The 18,896-nt window shown below is 45.4% G+C and overlaps 1 protein-coding gene across 2 annotated transcripts; it reads left to right on the forward strand.

The window, feature by feature from the left end:
• Positions 1 to 3,219: 3,219 nt before the first annotated feature.
• On the forward strand, positions 3,220 to 18,545 carry zbtb38 (zinc finger and BTB domain containing 38). 2 transcript variants are annotated; one of them, XM_080844446.1, is made up of 3 exons: positions 3,220 to 3,483; positions 4,442 to 4,557; positions 13,948 to 18,545. In XM_080844446.1, exons 2-3 carry the CDS (start codon positions 4,543 to 4,545, stop codon positions 17,932 to 17,934), a joined length of 4,002 nt encoding a protein of 1,333 aa, XP_080700572.1. In that variant the 5' UTR covers positions 3,220 to 3,483; positions 4,442 to 4,542; the 3' UTR covers positions 17,935 to 18,545. The 2 variants fall into 2 exon arrangements, with proteins under 2 accessions (XP_080700572.1, XP_080700573.1); XM_080844447.1 differs by lacking the exon at positions 3,220 to 3,483 and adding an exon at positions 9,363 to 9,456 and having other exon boundaries at positions 4,439 to 4,557.
• The last annotated feature ends 351 nt before the right edge of the window (positions 18,546 to 18,896 follow it).

Here is an 18,896-nt window from a genome sequence, read left to right on the forward strand (position 1 = left end):
CCTAAAAGTAGACTTAAGTCTAAGACAGCTTAAAACTCCTCATGAGGACTCCTAAGTCACTAAGACTTATTCACAAAAAATCGTAAGATGGCTGTAGCCGACTTGGAATTGATAAAAGACATTGCTTAAACCGTGAAGGTATTTATATTGTCGTGGAATTAGCGCGGGATGCAATGACGCCTTTAAACAACGATGTGTCCCGAAGCGAAATGTTTGGAAACATAAAGATAGCCTATTTGGCTTCGCGGAAAACGCAAATGACGACACTGGGAATCATCAGTCAGCCGTTTAATTCATCAAACTATCAACGCACTGTAGACCCCACATCATCTAACAGTTTATCCAGTTGCCTTTGGACAATCGCCAATTACACAAGATCAAAGTAAATTCCATGGCGATCGCAGGAATGTCCAGTGACGACACACATTACAATAATTGCCCCATCAAAAGATGAGGACGTTTTCGCCCACCGTGGCCTGGATGTAGCCTACCGATGACTCGTGCATTTCAACGGAGAGCGGTCTGCAGCAGGTTTTTGAGACCAGCTGGATGCCGCTGGGGTGACAGTGGCTATTGGTCCTGGGACCAGTAGGCTTTCGCTTAAAGGCTACGTTTCACGTTCGTTTCGCTTGAAGGGCCGTATGTGCTGATATTTGAAGTGGTCAAGGGCTGGAAATATAATAGCCTAACAGTTTGGGTGCTTTAATTATTACTGCCTTGATTACATGCAATTGCCATATTTTATATTGATCGCTTTCTTTTTCTCTTAACGTGCAAAGTGTCATTCCCGTTGGATGCACAAACTTGTCATCATGCGTGTGCATTCTGCTAACTGCACTGTCCATAACTATTTAATATGACTTAATTTGAAGCCTAGCTTATTCTCTAATTTTCAGTTGATATAGTGGGATTGTTAGAGGGACGTCACGAATTAGTTTTTAATGAGAGAGCCTGTCAACAACCAATCACCGTCCTCACCCCTTCTAAACTCGTGCATGAGAATCGACGTCATCCATAGCAACGGTGCTTTTATCTTAAGCTTAGGAGTTGGTATTATCCTTAGTATGAGTAGGTCTCAGAGGCGTTTTGAATCACTTTTAAGAAATTACTCCTACGTAAAATGTTTTAGCGCGAGTTAGGAGCACTCTTAGTGGTAAGATAAAAAGCTTTGTGAATACGGTCCCAGATGACCAGTACAGTAATATACTTTTGTACATGTCTGTATAAGACTACAGTGCAATAATATAAAATAGTATAGTATTATTATTTGTATTATACAATTGTATAATAGTTTTGACCTGCACAGCTAAGGTGTGTTCTACAGGTCATTTCTGTCTTATGCCGGCCACTAGGGTGTGGTGTGCTGTGAGATCCGTCATAACATCCGCAGGGCTGCTGGTTAACAATTTCACATCTGAATTCTGAATCTGATTAAGTTATGAAATGTGTGTGAGCTATCCGTGATAACCCTTATTTGTTGACATGCCTCTGCAAAAGGTGACGTACTGATATTTGACATCTTTTTGAGAATCATTTAAAGTCAGTGTCAAACACTGCATGCATTTGGAATTCTCATGTCTTCCACCATTAACAAATGTAATGGTCATGCATTTGCCACTTAATATGATAAATGTTTTGATGCAACAAAGTGAAACACAACCATGAAAATAGAGTAATGAAAACCATTGTTTGTTGTGTCTTTTTGAAATGAGATAAACTCAAAGCACCCAGCAAAAGTTTCAACGTTTATTACCAGCCTGCAAGTCCCTGAATAAAAAACACAGAGCTTTTATACGTCATCACGGAATAGTAATACTATTCCGTGATGACGTGACTCATGTTTCAGTGGAAAGTTACTGTTGGGTGGTGAGGCCTGTAAGTATAAGACAACACCTGGATAGCAGAGTTACTGAAGGACATACATAATGTAGCTTTTCAAAACCCTAAAGGGGGTTTTAGACACAGACAGGGAAGGAAAGGGAGCAGAAGCACCTGTGCCACACAGACCATCTTATCTCTTAACCACGGAATGTTCCAGAACAGAACAAAATATACTTTCAGTAAGAGTGCTGGTAAACAAAGAACTTAGAAGACTCTGCATATATATTGGTTATGCACAATTAACTCTTTAATTTTAATTCACAATTACTTTACTGTTTATTTGAGTATATCTTCTCAATGACATAATTAACTGGAACTGTGTAACTTACAGTGGCCTTGATTAATCTTTTCTGGTAATAATTGGAGCACTACTACCACCTAGTGGACGCAGAAAAACATTGGTCTCGAAACCAATGTATCACTATTCGAAAAGCAGCCAGCAGAGGGCGAAGATGGGCATTGAAAAGAGTTTTACACAGGAAATTGGATGTCTGCAAATATGTGCAAAAAGCACATGCCATTTCACAACATTCTGGTTTAATTAAATTTGTATCAACAGCCCATATCTAATAATTTTGACAATCTTATATTGTAAAAAATTGAGAATAGCTTTTAGAAGTAATGGTACTTGTGTAAAATAATACAAATAATAAACATAACAACAATAATAATACATTTTTACTTACAATCAGTTATAGAGTTATAATAACAAAGTTTTTAAAGTAAGATACCAGGGTCATCTTGTAAAATTTACAGAATATCAAGGAAGCAAAAAGAACAGCTTATATTCCATTTAGCAAACCTGAAGCATGTACCTGTAAATGTCCCTATCTGAGAGACAGAGAGAGACGTGGTTCTGGTTCTGCTGTGGTCTATAATTAGCCTCCAGACAGCTGCGTGCCTCCTCAGCTGGGACTTTGAGAAGCGCGTGAGAGAGAGAGAGAGAAAGAGAGAGAGAGAGAATAATATCCATTACGTAACAATGAGAGGTCTGTTTCCAGCTCCGCTTCCTGAGAGCCGTGGAGGATCAGATCGTCCGCCTCGCCACTTTGTTTGTGCGTCTGGAGCGAGCCCTTCTTCTCTTTCCTCCACACCTCCCTCCCACCCCATCTCCTCCTCCGACACACACACACACACACACTCTCTCTCTCACTCCACCCCTCCCTCTCTGTGTCCCGTCGGGGAGATGCAGCGAGTGTGACGCAGCAGCGATCGAGGCCTGCAGACAGGCTGCTCGCAGTGGAGCGGAGCAGAGCGGAACAGCGGACCCTGTCTCTCTGCTCCCGCCTGGGCCACACGGACGCTGAGCCCGGCCAGCCAGCCTCCCGCCACCGCCGCACACAAGGAGGAGGAAAGAGACAAACACAGAGAGAGAGAGAGAGAGCGCGAGAAAGTGAGAGACAGAAAGGCAAATACCTCCTACAGCCAGAGCCCTTTGGCAGCAAGCAAGGGGGAGCAAGCAAATCGGACTCTGGCTCCGCTGCTCTCACTCCCTTTCTCTCCCCTCTCAGGCTAACCACGTAACCAAGGCTCAGCCTGACAGAGGCAGCTGGTTGCTACACTCCCATCGTAGTCAGCAAAGAGGAGAACGGAAAGAGGAAGGTAAATATGTTTTTTTTGCTGTTTTTTTGGGGTAGGGGAGGGTAGGAAGGTAGAATTGGTCAGGTCATCCTGATCTGAACGGATTAGAAAAAGAGGTTGATATTTTCCATGTCGCAAGGCCTTCACATGGGCCTGAAGGATCATCTGACATCGTCAGGGCTGAGGATACAGTCCGCTCTGTGTGACTGCGACAGACCTTTAAGATGGCTGTTTTTTTTTGTGTATGGAGTTGTTTCGGGTGTACACACACTCTCGCACACAACCACACACACACAAACAGACAGGCCAGACAGAGACCTGCACAGATCTGTCAGCGATCTGGCCTAACATTCAGTCAAAGTCCTGTTTCCAAATGTACAAGGCCTCTCGCTCAGCACTGTATGAAAGAAATAACAGACAGTAGGGGATTGTAGGTATTGTAGTCTGCTCAGTTTTGCACCCAAGCATTTAAGTGTAACAAGATGAAAACGTCTCAAATTCGACTTTTGCTTTTGATAACATGGATGCCAAACATTTCTGAGGTGTAGACCTAGGCAGAACAAGTATATCTGGGCTCTGTGGTGCATGTTCTTCCAGACGATTCCATGTTGCTATGTAGACTCTGTGTGTGTTCGTGTATGTGTATGTGTCTGTGTGGTGGTGAATAACGGACAGCCCAGAGCTTTAAAGAGTGTGGCACGCTTCCAAGAAGAGTTGATGTAAGCGTATGTTCCCAGCGTGCTGGCTCGTTCTGGGAGGGAGGCGTGTTTGTTTGCAGCAGCTGGTAAACTGGCTGAAGAACACATGAACTTTAAAGTGAGGCAGGCCAGTAAAGAAGGAAAAACCTAAAAACTACAACAAATCTCTACACTTCTCTGAATGAACAAAGCCTCAGAAGGAAGTAATGGGATAGAAAAAAGTACTGCTGGATCTAAACCCAATCAAGGGATTTTTGTAATTGTGCTCTCTGGCCCACAAGGGTGACGCAAGCCCAGTTCCTGGAAGAGCAGCAGCAGCGGCGGCTGACTTCAGAGGGGCAAAGTGAGGAAGGAAAGATAACGGAGACCTCTGCCAGGGAACATGAAAAAACACCAGGTAGGTCACACAAGCTTATCTTGCTCTGCTTTGCCAGTTTGACATCAGGCCATTTGTATTCCAAAGAGGTCAAATCGGCCCGGCTCTTAGCTTCGCTGATTTTGATTTCAGACTGCTGCTCTGGGCCCATAGTCTTCATTTACAGGGCGGGTCCGCCACAAACAGCTGCAAAGTCACTGAAGCGAGCCTGAAAGTGTTTAGATGCTTCTGGATTTCAGAAAGTAGTTCATATGCTTGTTCTACCTTGTGGCAACGAGCCATCGATCTGCCTTATTAGATTAACCAATGCTATGCTAACACAGTCCATACTCGTGACTAAACTAGCAGTCTAGGGGATCGGCTGTAACTCACCGTTAACAGAAGGTTCAGTCATTAGTTGGCGGTTTCGGAGCGGTTGGATCTTCCTGGCCAGATGCCTGAGCTTTATAACAAGACCGTCGTTTTTTAAAGGCAGCTAAGAGTCGCGGAAACTGACTGAGCAATGGTGGAAAGTACCGTCTGTGCGATCCTGCAGTCTGACTGACTCAGATCAAAACTAACAGGTCTACAACCACACCGAGGCTTAAGATTCTCACCGCCTGCAGACGCGGCCAGGGGCATTCAGAACTCGCAGAAATATTTCAATGTTCAAGTGGTTATAATTACACACAATGCACTTACATTGTCTTCATCATGGGAAACATTACTAGGACGGATGCTGTGCGTCTTTAGGGTTGCTGTATAGTGGCCTGTGTTAATGCGTGACAGGAAAATGGTGTCGGTGCACGTATTCTAACACATCTGAGCAATGCAGCAAAGCCAGAGAGAATCTACAACAATGGAGGAAACTTTGCATCGAGGTGCCGCTGTCTTTGATGGGCCTGCAAAACCACAATGGTTTGGGTTGGACTTCCTGTCCTGAATGTGTAAATGTGCTTTCTTGTGTGGGTTTGCAAGGGTGCTGAGGTATTCGCTTTGATCTACTATATCATGCAGAAATCTACTGCAGTCTTTCCTGTTGCTCTGGTGCTGACTAATGTGGGTGTTAAAGACGTACACACAGACTCCCCAATCTGTACCAAGTCTAAATTAGCAACTATATGATTATGGATGATGGGCTTACATTTCATGCAGAGTTGTCACTTTGTGTCATAAGACTGACATAACCATCCCATCCATAAACAGTTATTGACAACGAACAAATCGGCATTATCATAACGGTTGGTGTCCAATGACGTTACACTTTCATATTCCCATCATCTTTAGCAATTTCCATGACAGCTCGCAGTATTTTATGTGACACAACAGCTTTTGTTGCCATGAAGTAAAATATTTTTTATCATGACAGTTATACGTAAACAAAACATGATATCATTACATCAGTGGAAACTCACTGCCATGGCAGGATATAATATAAATCATGTGTATGACATCGTGACCCAGTCTTATGGCCGAGGGGTCAGTCAGGTAATATACAGCTATAATAGGATGGCATAGCTATATTCCAATGACAAAGAACAATATAATTGATGCAACCCAAAGCCACAATACGCCCAAAATGCCCAAGACTGCCTGTGATGTCTGTGCTGAGCTGTCACGCCTAATCCTTCGTACTGATTCTTGTGTGTGATGTGCCCTCAAACAGACACACGAGATGCCTGAAACTGAAGGCTGAAAATAGGAGCCTTGTGACTATTTCTGGCTCCAGAAGGACAGGGATAGGAAAGGGATGATAATGGAGGAAGAAGTGGATATTATGGAGCAGTGCGAGAGGGTTGGAGGCCAAACCGGTGGGCCAAGTGGCGACTGGGAGTAGGGGAATAAAAAGCTCAAGGGGGCTCAAAGGGGCTCCAGGTGAGTGCTGAGGGGGTGAGAATGAGAGAGAGAGAACACTGGCAGGCTTGGATGAAACTATTAGTGCTGAGGCATAGTGTTATGTGTCACCCCTGATGGATGACTGAGGATGAACTGTGGGGTCACAGGAGCTCGTCAGAGAGCTCATCTGTGTCCTGTCTCTTCATGGGGGTTAGAGTTAGCGGATCACAAGAACGCCCCTCCAGTTCTGGTCAACACTTTGAGATTTCTGCGGCTGTACAGAATTCAGCCATCAAATCTTGTTGAATAGAGCTCCTGATGGCCGGATCTCTGTTTCATCAGCTACTGACTGTCACCATCTCAAGGTCGATGCCTATTCTCCCCTCAGTGACACTGGCCAGGACAAATAGGCCACATTAGGATAAAGATCTGAACAGCTCTAATTCACAAACGTTATGGTGATTTGTGAAAGTATTAAAATCTTGCTTTTGAAATATATAGAAGACAACACTAAATAATAGCATATTATAATAAACATACCATAGTAAATGTATGGTAGCTTTCCACTTAAAGATTACTAATGAATTCCCAATATATATAATTTCAATTGATAACATTTCTATTACATTAAAATGAATACCTTTTCAAATCACAATTTAATAGTTTTTGCAATGATATTGTGCTTGGTGTCTCAAGCAGTTATCAAAGACACTGTGATCTCCAACCAATCTCGACCACCAATACTTTACAGAATGAATGAAAGGTCCCCCTTCACTCACTCCTTACTCTCCTTCTCCAAAGCCAAGGCTATAGGCAGCAATTACTGTTCACTTATTGGTGTACATAATAAGGCTAAGCCTTTGTGCATGAACACACACACACACACACACACACACACACACACAACCACCCACACAGCACTGGCCCTGCGCCAGGCCGCTGTGCGGCCCTTTTCTATTGTCCAGAGAATATTCAGGTAGCAGGTGGCCTTAGATACAGGAATAGCCAGAGCATCTGGTGGCTTACAGCCATCAAACTCTCTCAACAGCAACGAGGAAGAGGGAGGCTACGGTGAATATATGCAGAGCCAGAGTGACTGAAATTAGTCATCTTTATTGAATTCAGGGTGTGTGAGGCAAAAAGACATTCATTCATTTCATTCACCACTTCAGTAGATTTGTGCCCCTTTTAGTCAAAAAATATATTCTTATAACAAGTCAGGAATGCCTTTCTACTGTGTCTCATGTAGGGGCACAGAGCATACAACTGGAGTGACCGCCACATAGATTACCAATCAGCCTTCAGCAGTGGTTAGCAGACACTATTACAACGTTCTGCTCAAATGTGTGCTGCGCTTTTGGAGGACAGAGGCATGCTCTCTTAAAACAGCCATATGTGTAGTCTAAGCATGGAGGTATACGCCACTGACTGGCACCTGGAGTTCCCCCTCGCCATGACTACTAGATTATGCTTCCACCCCCCTCCCCCATTCATTCCTTGCTTCTCTCCCTCCCTCCCTTTCTCTCTCTCCCTCCCTCACTCACTCACTCGTTCCCTGCCTCTCTCTCTCTCCTTCACTCTCTCTGTCTCTCTCACCCTTATCCTCTCCTTCACTCTCTCCCTTTCCTCTGCCCTCTGCAGCAGTACCACGCGTGCTCCATGGTTGCATCAATCGGTGACCGCAACAAAGGTGAACCTTGTCGCCTCTCTCCCTCCATCCTGCTCTCTCATTCCAGCCGTTCCTCCATCATTTCACTCTTCCTTTTTTCGCAACCACTCCCTCCTTTGCTGTCGTTAATGTATTTTTTTCCCCTCCAATTGCTGCAGTACTCAAGAGCGTGGGAAGCATCGTCTAGCGATAGCATGCGTAGCACCTCTTGCTGCCGTCTCACTATGTCATAAATCTGCAGAGCAGACCAGTGCTCCGCTCTCCGTACTGCTAAGCTCAGCTAAGCTCAGCTCTGCTCACGGTGCTCGAAGCATCACGCTGCAATGTGCGATCACTTACTGTAGCCACATTCATGTGGAACACAAGAGAGGCACGGGGCATGATGCCGGCACAGCAGACAAAGAGAACGCCGCTTGTGTGTGTGTGTGTGTTAAAAGGTGTGAGACAGATGGAAGGCAAAAGGGTGTGTGTGCGTGTGTGTCTGTGTTTACACTACAACGTATGATCGTTCTAATTGATCTAAAATGATCTAACGACATTGTCGTCTGTGTATTGTCAGTACTGTCCTTAGCCTAGCTTAGCCAAGAGTGCTAGCCACGAGACAGACCTCGGCGTGCGTTACTGATCGTCATTGTTGTTGTTTGTGTTGAGTCTGCTGGTGACGTCGCTGCTGATGTTGCACCGTCGGTACGGAGACACAAGTGGCAGGGCTTTGCCAACAATATATCGGTCTTCACACGATCACCTTCCCTCGACTGATGTTCGCAGGGAAGCGATTCTCCACTCACTCTCTCTCTCACTCCCTTCCTCGCTCTCTCTCTCTCTCCACCTCTCCTAAGCCCAAGCCTAATAAAAGTTGCCATCCCTTGCTTTGCCGGGTGCAGTTCCTTCCATGCTCCCGCTGAGGCCAGACAACGAGAATGCGAATGCGGGCACAAGCATCCCAGGCAGGCTATTTTAAGCAGCGAGGCGATGCAGGCTATAGCTGCCGGGGGCGGCGCAGTACACAGGGCGACCCAAGAGAGCAGAACTAACCTAGGACCTCAAGCCGAACGCGGGGAAGGACCAAAGGACAGTCAGTGGCAGTAGTGAGAGTCAGAAATAGAGGGATAAAGAGAAAAAGAAAGAGAGACCGAAACACAGAGAGTGAGACAGCAGAAGAGAGTGCATGAGCATCAGATAGGAGGAATGACAAGCGCTCAGCCTCTGAGAGTACATCTGAGCAGCGGGCGAGTGTATTAAAAAAAAAGAAACGCCCTACACTTTCGCCTGCAGTTTGCTAAACAGTTTTTTTCCTCTCCTCTCTCTCTCCCTCTCTGTCTATCTCTATCCCTCGCTACAGTAATAGCAAACAAATTAAACAGAAGGGTTACTGCAAGATGTTTCGCAAGGCTTGCCCTCTCCACCATCGCGATCTCTGATTTTGCAAAAGAAAGGTACGTTCTGCATGCTTTTCCGTTTCCAAAACTAAACTCTCCTTTAGAAGGGGAAAAGCGAATATAATAATGCATTAAGCGGCGATAAGAGTTTCTGATGATGTTTGAAGGTTTTAGGTTCAGAGACAAAGCTTTTTCGCTCATTGTTTGACTAGACAGTATCGGTCTCAAGCCTTTCCAGTTGTGTGCAGGTCGTGTCGTGGTAGATGGTCTGAGAGTGTTTTTTTTTATGTTTACTTGCAAACATAAATGCTCTGCATCGTATTTTCAGGCACAGTGCATCTGGGTGTGGCACATACCCAAAAGAAAAGACAGCCATCAAGGGCGAATTAAACAGTTTCGCACTGGCTGCTAATAGGGGGGAAATGGAGGGGATCAGGAAGTGCTTACTGAGACTACGGTCATTTTGTTCCTGTAGAATGCAATAACAAATGCCAAAGATGGCGACTGGACATAAATGTTCTCTCTCACTCACACATACACTCCCACAAGCATGCAGGCAATGTAGAACTCTTGCCGTGAGCAGGTACACAGCAGTGAAAGCACACTTTCCGCACAGACCAAATTCGTACATAACTATGCATTTGTACATACATGCTACACACACATACACATTCACACAGACACAAAGACAATCCTGCAGCTTTTCACGCTAGCCTGCTAGGCTCCATCCGCTCTCAGACACGCCTTCCTCTCTTTCCCTTCCTCTCTGTCTCCCTTCGTCCATGGGAGCAGCAAATCCTCGTACAGGGAATCCAGTCGCCTGCGATTCATCTGAATCCCAATAACTGCTGCGCCACAGCATGTTGCCGTGACAACGGAGGCCTGTCAGACAGGGAGGCAGGAGGTTGTTTTCGCAGCGATCAGATGAGCGTCTCTCGCCCTTGCTCTCTCTCTCTCTCAGTAGCAGAGTGCCAGACTGCACAACTGAAATGAAACATTTAGATACACTTCACCCTAACCCTCATCCCTACATTCAGGGAATGCAATGACTATTACTTTATTACTATATTATACTCACAAACACTCAGGTTGTTTTCTGTTAATGCATAATTACAAGAAGCCTCAGGGACATGTTGCTGTGCAGTTAAGAACTACGCAGGTCATGTAAATCATTCCTACTGCAAGTGGTTTCACTTCTCTCTCTCTCTCAGTCTGTCTATCTCGTTCGTTCTGAAGGAACCCTCAGGGCAGTATTCGGGCACAGTGTTGTTAAATTAGCTTGGGCAAAAGACTCCTGTGGTGGGAACAGTGAACTGTGAACTGCCAAATCAAAACAATACCTCTGTAATCTGAAACAGTTTCAAATTGGAAACATCTAAGATCTGAAAAGAACAAAAGACCCCCATTTCAACTAGCGGCCATCTTCCCTAATCGAATCATTTTCATTTCAAAATGGCTGCCGCGCTACGAGCAACCTAGTAGCACCACCACAACATGCTACAAGCTCTGCAACAAAGCCACAAGACCTACCTATCAAACAACCAAAGAGCCCGATGCCCCACAGCTAGGCAACAATTACCCATTCAATTATTAGGTTGCTCTCGTCTATCCGTGTGAAGCAGAGAGTGAGAAAAGGTGTTTTTTTTCAGTTAGTCAGTTTCTGTCCAGCTTCAAGGCAGTTGAGTCGTCAACTTGAAAAAAAATGAAAGCTTGCTTGTTTGCGTCAAGATGTTTACGTCAAGATGTTTGCAACTGATGCATGTTGATCAGGGGACAGGTGGATGACCAAACCTGCTCTGCTTAGCATTCAAGCGAAATGTCAGTTTAGTTGTTAGATCATGAGAAATTGCACTGAGGTGCATTCCATTAGATAGATCTGAAAACAGCGGGAGCACACAGTACCACAGCCTTGACACACACACACACACACACACACAGACAGAGTGTTAAATGTCAGAACCACCGTTATTGTTTCAGTGGAATTATTTAAACACGTAGGCAGTGAGAACATTTTAAGATGCTTGCAGATGCTAAGCGTTGCCTACGCACTTGACCTTGTGCAACCACTTTATGTTCCAGAAAAGGGAAAAAATGACAGACTGGCTCTCAAATGAACTAATATAGGGCTGCAGACATGTTGTGGAGCTTCAAATAAAAGGCTTTTTGATCTATAAGGCCTATGAGGAACCCCATAAGGGTAAAGATGGGTCCATGGGAACCAGTAATGATAGTTTATTCACCATGGTATTTGCTTTGGCTTGTGTGTCCGGGCAAGTGGAGGCAGAATTGCTGAGCCACAGATAGTGACTCAGCAATTCTGCTGCTAGCTACACCCAATGTCACCCAGAGCCGTTACAGCTCACAAGAGAGGAAGTACTGTGCTCTTGTCTCTGTTTCACTTAAAAAGGACAGCATAAAACTGATATGTCATCACAGAAGCACGTTGAAACAATACACAAAACCAGGCATAAAAAGTGTCTTTGCTAATAGCACTTTATGCTAATGTCAGTACGAGTATTTATCAGTTGTGGTGTGAACTGCAGTGTACTTTTACAGATTTGACATACCTGCATTGTTGCAGATCAAACACATGGGAGAATTATTTATGTTTGATCAATTAAAAATAAATCGATTGATGTATACGCACTGTACCACCTCTTTTGCTAAGGGGAAGCACTAGAACAGATGGTGTAGCGGTCTAATTAAACAGAATAATGATTATCAATTGCCTCTTGTGAAAATGGTAGCAAAAAAAGCCAGATTATCGCTATGCTCTATTGAAAAGGGAATGCCTTATTATTTGCTGTACTCACAGAGTATGAGCAGGTCCCTGTCTGATCGCTGTAGGGAGTGGGTTTGGGGTACTGTTCCCATTAGTAGTGTGCTGATGTGTCACAGCATTCCTGGCCCAGTGAGTAAGAAGGAAGTGAGGGGGCGGTTGTCTGCCAATTGACTCCATCCCCACTCATCATGGTGGCACACTCTGTACCCTCAACCACTCACAGATCCAGTCCACACACACACGCACACGCACACGCACACGCACACGCACACGGCACACGCACACGGCACACGCACACGGCACACGCACACGCACACGCACACGCACACGCACACGCACACGCACACACACACACACACACACACACACACACACACACACATCTCCGGTAATTACATATGTGGTCCATGTCTGTCCAAGAGAATGCCCAACTCTTCAGAAATCATGGACCTGAACAGGGCTCCTTCAGTTCATTTCTTCCAGTCCAGTGTTTGACCGCTGCACTCACCGAACTTCCTTTTACTCAGAAGTGCCCTTGGATAGGCCCGGTGTTTGCACTAGTGCTCTGTGGACAAAGCATTTTATGCCTGATTCCATCTGCCATGATTTAGCCCTGGAGTCATGCTTTCATAACACTAGCAACCAGCAGTGCTGGAGTAAGTGGGAGCAAGGTATGTGTGTGTCTCTCTTTCTTTCACTCTATGTGTGTTTGTCTGTCCGACTGTGTCTGTGTCTGAAAGGGTATGAATCTCTTCATGGACAAGTTATTTGCCTCCTGTCCATTGCCATGATCTGTCTATACTTCTCTGTGTTACTGGAAGTTTTACCAGGAGAAATATGGAATAGATATGAGGAATACTGTAATACTTTAGACTAGAGTTCAAGATTCAAAACAGTGCATAGTATTATCCTCAATCTGTTGTCATTCCGTGCCTGATGTTTAAGAGAAATATTCCCTGGCATCGGGTTTTTACAGAAAAATGGAACATTCAGAGTTGTATAATTTTTTTGGGAGGAGGAGGGGAGCTTCGGAATGTGAAACACGCATTGGGCACTTCAAGGAAAACACAGGCCTTTGTCTTGGCACAACATCAGCCCCAGGCTATGAGTCCACTGGAGGAGAACAGTGGGCAGTAACACACAAATACTTCCTGTCTCATTAGCTTCCACTGCCATCTAGTGACTCAACTATGTAAGCTTCCCCACTCACAGATCAGACAGAGTCTGCCTGGGCCTCCCTCGATGTGGCTTCTAATTATTTAGAGTCCACATCGTTTCGATCAATTCCAGCTGTGCCTTTTCATATCGTTTTCTGCTGTTTTTGTCCATGACTCAGATGTAAGATATGTCCTCCTTCAAGATAATTGGAGCAGGAAGGGGAATTACTTTGCAGTTTTGCAGAAATATACCGGAGTATAATAAAAGAAAGACTAACTAAATAAACGTAGTTTATGAGAAATCAGGCCTCAACACTTCATATTACAAAACCCGCGTCAAACTGTAACTAATACAATGTAACACTGTGCAACCGTACTTTGACATTCTTTGGCATTGACTTTGTCACCCTTACCCTGGTTGTCTGAAAGCCTGAAGTATATCTATTTCTCATTACACAACATGAAATAGTATGGTTAGACTGTAGAACCATGTATTACAAAAGGCCAGCCAATGCATTTCATTTTATATTATCTATAAACATTCACTTCAAATTAATTGTATTTAATGTATTGCGAATGACCCGTGCTCTATGTGTCTTATGTGTGCAGATGACAGTGGCGTCCCCCAGCACTCGTGGCCTGATGGACACCTCGCACCCCCAGTCCGTCCTCAGCAAGCTGAGTGAGCAGCGCTCCCAGGGCCTGTTCTGTGACGTCACCATTGTGGTGGAGGATGTCAAGTTCCAAGCTCACCGCAACATCCTGGCAGCCAGCAGTGGATATTTCCGGAACGCCCTGACATCCCTGGACGTCCGGACATCTGGGCAGGTGCTGGAGCTGATGGACCTCAGGTCTGAGGTGTTTGCCAACATCCTTAACTTCATATACAACTCTAAGGTGGTATCGATGGGTGCAGAAGAAACCAAGTTGTTGGTGGCGGCTGGAAGGCGGTTAGGCATTCCCTTTCTGGAGAAGCTCTCAGAGTCAGACAAGCAAAGTTCAGGAGTCACACAAGGTCAAATTTCGGCAAACACAAAACAACAACAACAACCAAAACAACAGCAACAGCAACAGAAACAGAAACAGAAACAGAAACAGCAACAGCAACAGCAACAGCAACAGCAACAGCAACAGCAACAGCAACAGCAACAGCAACAGCAACAGCAACAGCAACAGCAACAGAAAACTCAAAAACCCTGTGCTCCAAAGAGAGAAACTCCAAGACTTGAGGAACCCGAATGTGCAAAAGGTCCGCGGATAACAAACGCCTTTTCTATTAAAGAGGTTGGAGCTGGGAGCAACCCTTTCACTCCTCTTGATCCACGCCACGGAGGGCAGCAGTCACCGAGCCTGGGTAACCTCCCGGCTGCCTGCCCTGCGCCGATCGTGACCTCAGCAGAGACTGAGCCTACCCAAGCCCTGTCCGAGCACTCGTATGCAGTGAGTCAGGGCCTACACAAGGCCCTGCAACCTGGCGAGGCAGGTCAGGTGAACGACAAGAAGAACAGCAAGCCTACCACAACACCGCCCAAGATGCTGACATGCCGAAACTTCGGCCCCATCAAGAAGCGCCACAGGCTCAACTGCACCCCTGCAAAGACAACACCAGCCCCATGCGACACATCAAGCACTCTTGCACAGGCGCCAGACAGCTGCCCTGTCCTGCAAAAAGTAGCATCAGTCCCTCCAGTAACTCCACTGTCCCCTTTATCCACAGAAGCTGAAGATGAGACAAGTCCAGTGCCTGAGTTGTCGCCTTTTACTGAGGACACTGCCCCGATAGAACAAGAGCCTCCTTCCCTAAGTCCACAGGAAAAGCCTGATGCACTGACGTACCGCTGTGAGTACTGCCCTGAGGTGTTGGGCAACAGAGCACTCCTCAACATACACACGCAGGTTCACAAGAGGAGGTTTGTTAGTCATTTGTTTTGTAAGCACTGTCACAGGAAATTCATGCACCTGAAAAGATTGCGCAACCATGAGCAAGTGTGCACCAAGGCTCTGAAAGGTCCCCCTCAACTTGAGCCACAAGGGAAAACCACAGACATCGCTGACAAAACCTCAGAAACTGCATCCAGCATAGATGACTCTTCTCAATCTTTGCCTGGCCTACACCTTAACGACACATTCACCCTTGACCCTACTCTGGAAAACCCACTCGCCCCACGGCACATCTTGGAGAGGGTTGAGAAAAGCAGTGGAGGCAACAGGTCTTACAGATGTAGTGTGTGTAAACGAGGCTATGTGACGCTTTCAAGTTTGAAGAGACACGAGAACGTGCACTCATGGCACAGGGCCTATCCCTGCCATTACTGTAACAAAGTCTTTGCCTTGGCAGAGTATCGAACCAAGCATGAGATCTGGCACACTGGAGAGCGTCGTTACCAGTGCATTTTCTGCCTCGAGACCTTCATGACCTACTATATCCTAAAGAACCACCAGAAGGCCTTTCACGGAATTGACCCGAGGTTGGCTGTGAACAAAAAGTCTGCCAATGGAGGCTTCAAAGGAAGCGTTTACCCCATAAAACTGTACCGGCTACTGCCCATGAAGTTCCGAAAGAAGCGTTACAAGTCATATAGCCACACATACTCTGATGCTGTGGAAGACCAGGCGATCGGTGCTGCACCAGGCGACTCCTCACCTGCCTCCCCGTTTGCCAGCACTCTTCCGAGCAGCCTCGATGGTGGTTGCTCTGGCCAGTCTTTGTTTTCTATGCCAGTCACTTTCATGGCCACCCCCAAAACACTGGCTGTTGGGATGCCTCGCGTCAGCTTCGAAAGACCATGCGACCAAGACATTGAGTTCCCTGATATGGACATGCCAAGCATTCCATCCGTGCTAGCAGACGGACAAGACGGACTGTCAGATGCTGAAGACAATGGATCACCCTTTGGATACACAAATTCAATAGAGTCAACAGAGGGAAACAGAGTCGCAGAAAACAACACTGTATCTCTGAGAGGCACAGGAAGCAACAAGAATAAAATGCCGTTCCTACACCTGAATCCCTCCGGTTCCATGGAAAGTGTGAATAACAGACTAGGTGATTTGTCTGCAGCGGCACACACTATCGAGGCCATGGCTAGCCAGCTGTTTCTTCCGAGTGATGAGAGCCTTAAGCCAGACAAGTCTGTTGGGGGTAAAACTGAAACGTACATCGCAAAACCAGCATGTCCTGGTCCATCTATAGATGGCCATGTTCTGCCCCTCTGTCATATTACTGTCAAAATTGGTAACGAAGCGATCATTCGCCGCAAAATCAAAGGCTCCAAGTTATTCCCAAGAAAGAGAAAAAGAAAGAGTTGGAGCCAGAGGGAGGGAACACATGAATCCAATCCAGTTGAGGATGGGGTTGGAAGTCCAAGCCTTCGTCTGAGGACAGAGGTTACCACATCCCTAGTAGAGACCGATCCATATGATGAACCTGACACCGACAAGTTATGGCGTCCATATTATTCATATAAGCCTAAAAAGAAAGGGAAGTTGCGGTCAAAACATAGAAGGGATAGGTCTGTGAAGTTCTACACAAGACCCTTGTCACTTGAGCCTTCGGGAAACTTCATGGAGACAGACTACAGTCCCAGGGAAAGCATTTCATCTGACAACACAGAAATCCGAAGAACCCTTAGAAGTAACAGCCCCAAAACAGCACACGCGTGCAGCATCTGCAAGAGCCTGTTCTCTAATGAGGCCTCTCTCAGGATGCACACCTTAAGCTGCAACCCGTACACCTGCCGAATGTGTGGAAAGCAAGCCTCTACAGTAGAGGCTCTCAATTTGGGGAGTCCGCTATCAGATGAGAGCCTGGATTTCGTCTGCAAAAGTTGCACGGAGGACGGTTCCTGTTTTGACAATGCCAATCGCAGTCCAGGTACCGAGAAACGCTATCGCTGCTCCTTCTGCCCTCAGCGCTTTCTTTACCTTGCCACTAAAAGGAGTCATGAAAAGAAACACCAAGAAAAATCTGGAAAAGGGTTCAGCTGCCAGTACTGTCACAAGGTCTGCAAATCCACCGCCCACCTGGCTTTACACGAGAAGCGCCACTTCATCAAGACTGAGGAGAGTGATAATGAAGATGGTGAGATGGAGACCAACAGCTCAATCCTCGCAGTCAACAAGGAGGAAGCTAAACTGGAGCCTTGGGAAGGAGCTGAGATCTGTGCTCCTGCTGCTCCAAAGGAAGAGGAAACAATACAGTCCGACAGCGAGGGGCCTTATCAGGAGAAAGATGTTGGAAGTGGCTATAAAAACCCTCCTGTGTTGTCCACCCGCACTGAAAACCCTTTTCTTGTGTCTCTCTCAGAGCTGCAGAAGAAGACGAAACACAAGCGAAGATACATTCTTGATCGTCCCAAAAGCTTTGGTCTACAGGGGGACAAACAGGACTCTGTGGGTAACGTTACACAGGGCCAAAAAGGCCATTTGCCTAGTCTAGGAATAAACAGTCATTCCAGTACTGGGATGAGCTTCTCATCCTTTCTGACAAAAGACCCCATCACCAAGGGACCTACCCATCATGCACCCAAGCATAGTCTATCCAAGACACAGAACCGCTTGTGGACAGAAGAACCTTATTTTCATGGGCACAAATAACTTTTACAGGTGGAAACGTTGCTGACGGAAAATAGCTTAAGTAATGAACTGTAGGGCAGGACCTGAACGCTAGATTATTTTGCACCTTAGCTGCAGTTATTGAATTCAATTATTTCATGTTCTCTTTGCAACATGAAGGACTTATTAACTAATATCTATGTAAATAGGGTTTTTGTCTTCACTTAAAATACAACTGGGTAGTTTTTCATGTTTTTACGAAGAGAAGCTGTTTTATTTTTCTATGTTTTTATTTGTCTTAACAACACATGTCTGCATTATACAGGTCACCCCACTTCTTGATGTACCCTATGCATTATGCATTAACTGCATACTAGTTAGGTGCACTTTGAGCATAAAACAGTGACATTAAAATGTTAGGTGATAATGTAACAGTCATATACCTGATACCTTTCGATTGCACCAACATGTCATTTCTGCACAAGTCTAAAGGTGTTGTGTTGTTATTTTAAGTGAGCTAACCACCTAAACATTTCACGGTTGACCTTTTTGCATTTTTCATGCAGCATACTGATTCAAAATGTGTCATTTCAGTTGTGTATTACATTCTGCATTTCCTAAAAACACAAGCCATAAATAGTTGGGCATCACAAAACCACAGAAAGACTATGCCATTCCTTTTTCTCAATAAACACTAATGTCTCATGAGCCGCTTATGCTTAATACTTTATCTATTTTAATACATTATCATTCAGGATATCAAGTTGACCAGGTGACCATAGATCATTTTTTACAGCTGGGGACTCCTGACCCTTAATAAAGAAAGAAAGAGAGACAGAAAAAAACAGATAAACTAAATATACAGACTCTTCTCCGCACACTGTTCCGGACTCTCTCTCTGCCCTGGTTTAAGATTGCTGACTCGTCTAGGCGGAAGTTCAAGTGCACACACTGTCTGTTTATTTAATCTCAGTACTCTCTCTCTCTCTCTCTCTCTCTCTCTC

This window comes from Sprattus sprattus, assembly GCF_963457725.1.
Source record: "Sprattus sprattus genome assembly, chromosome: 9".
NCBI classification, from domain to species: Eukaryota; Metazoa; Chordata; class Actinopteri; order Clupeiformes; family Clupeidae; genus Sprattus; species Sprattus sprattus.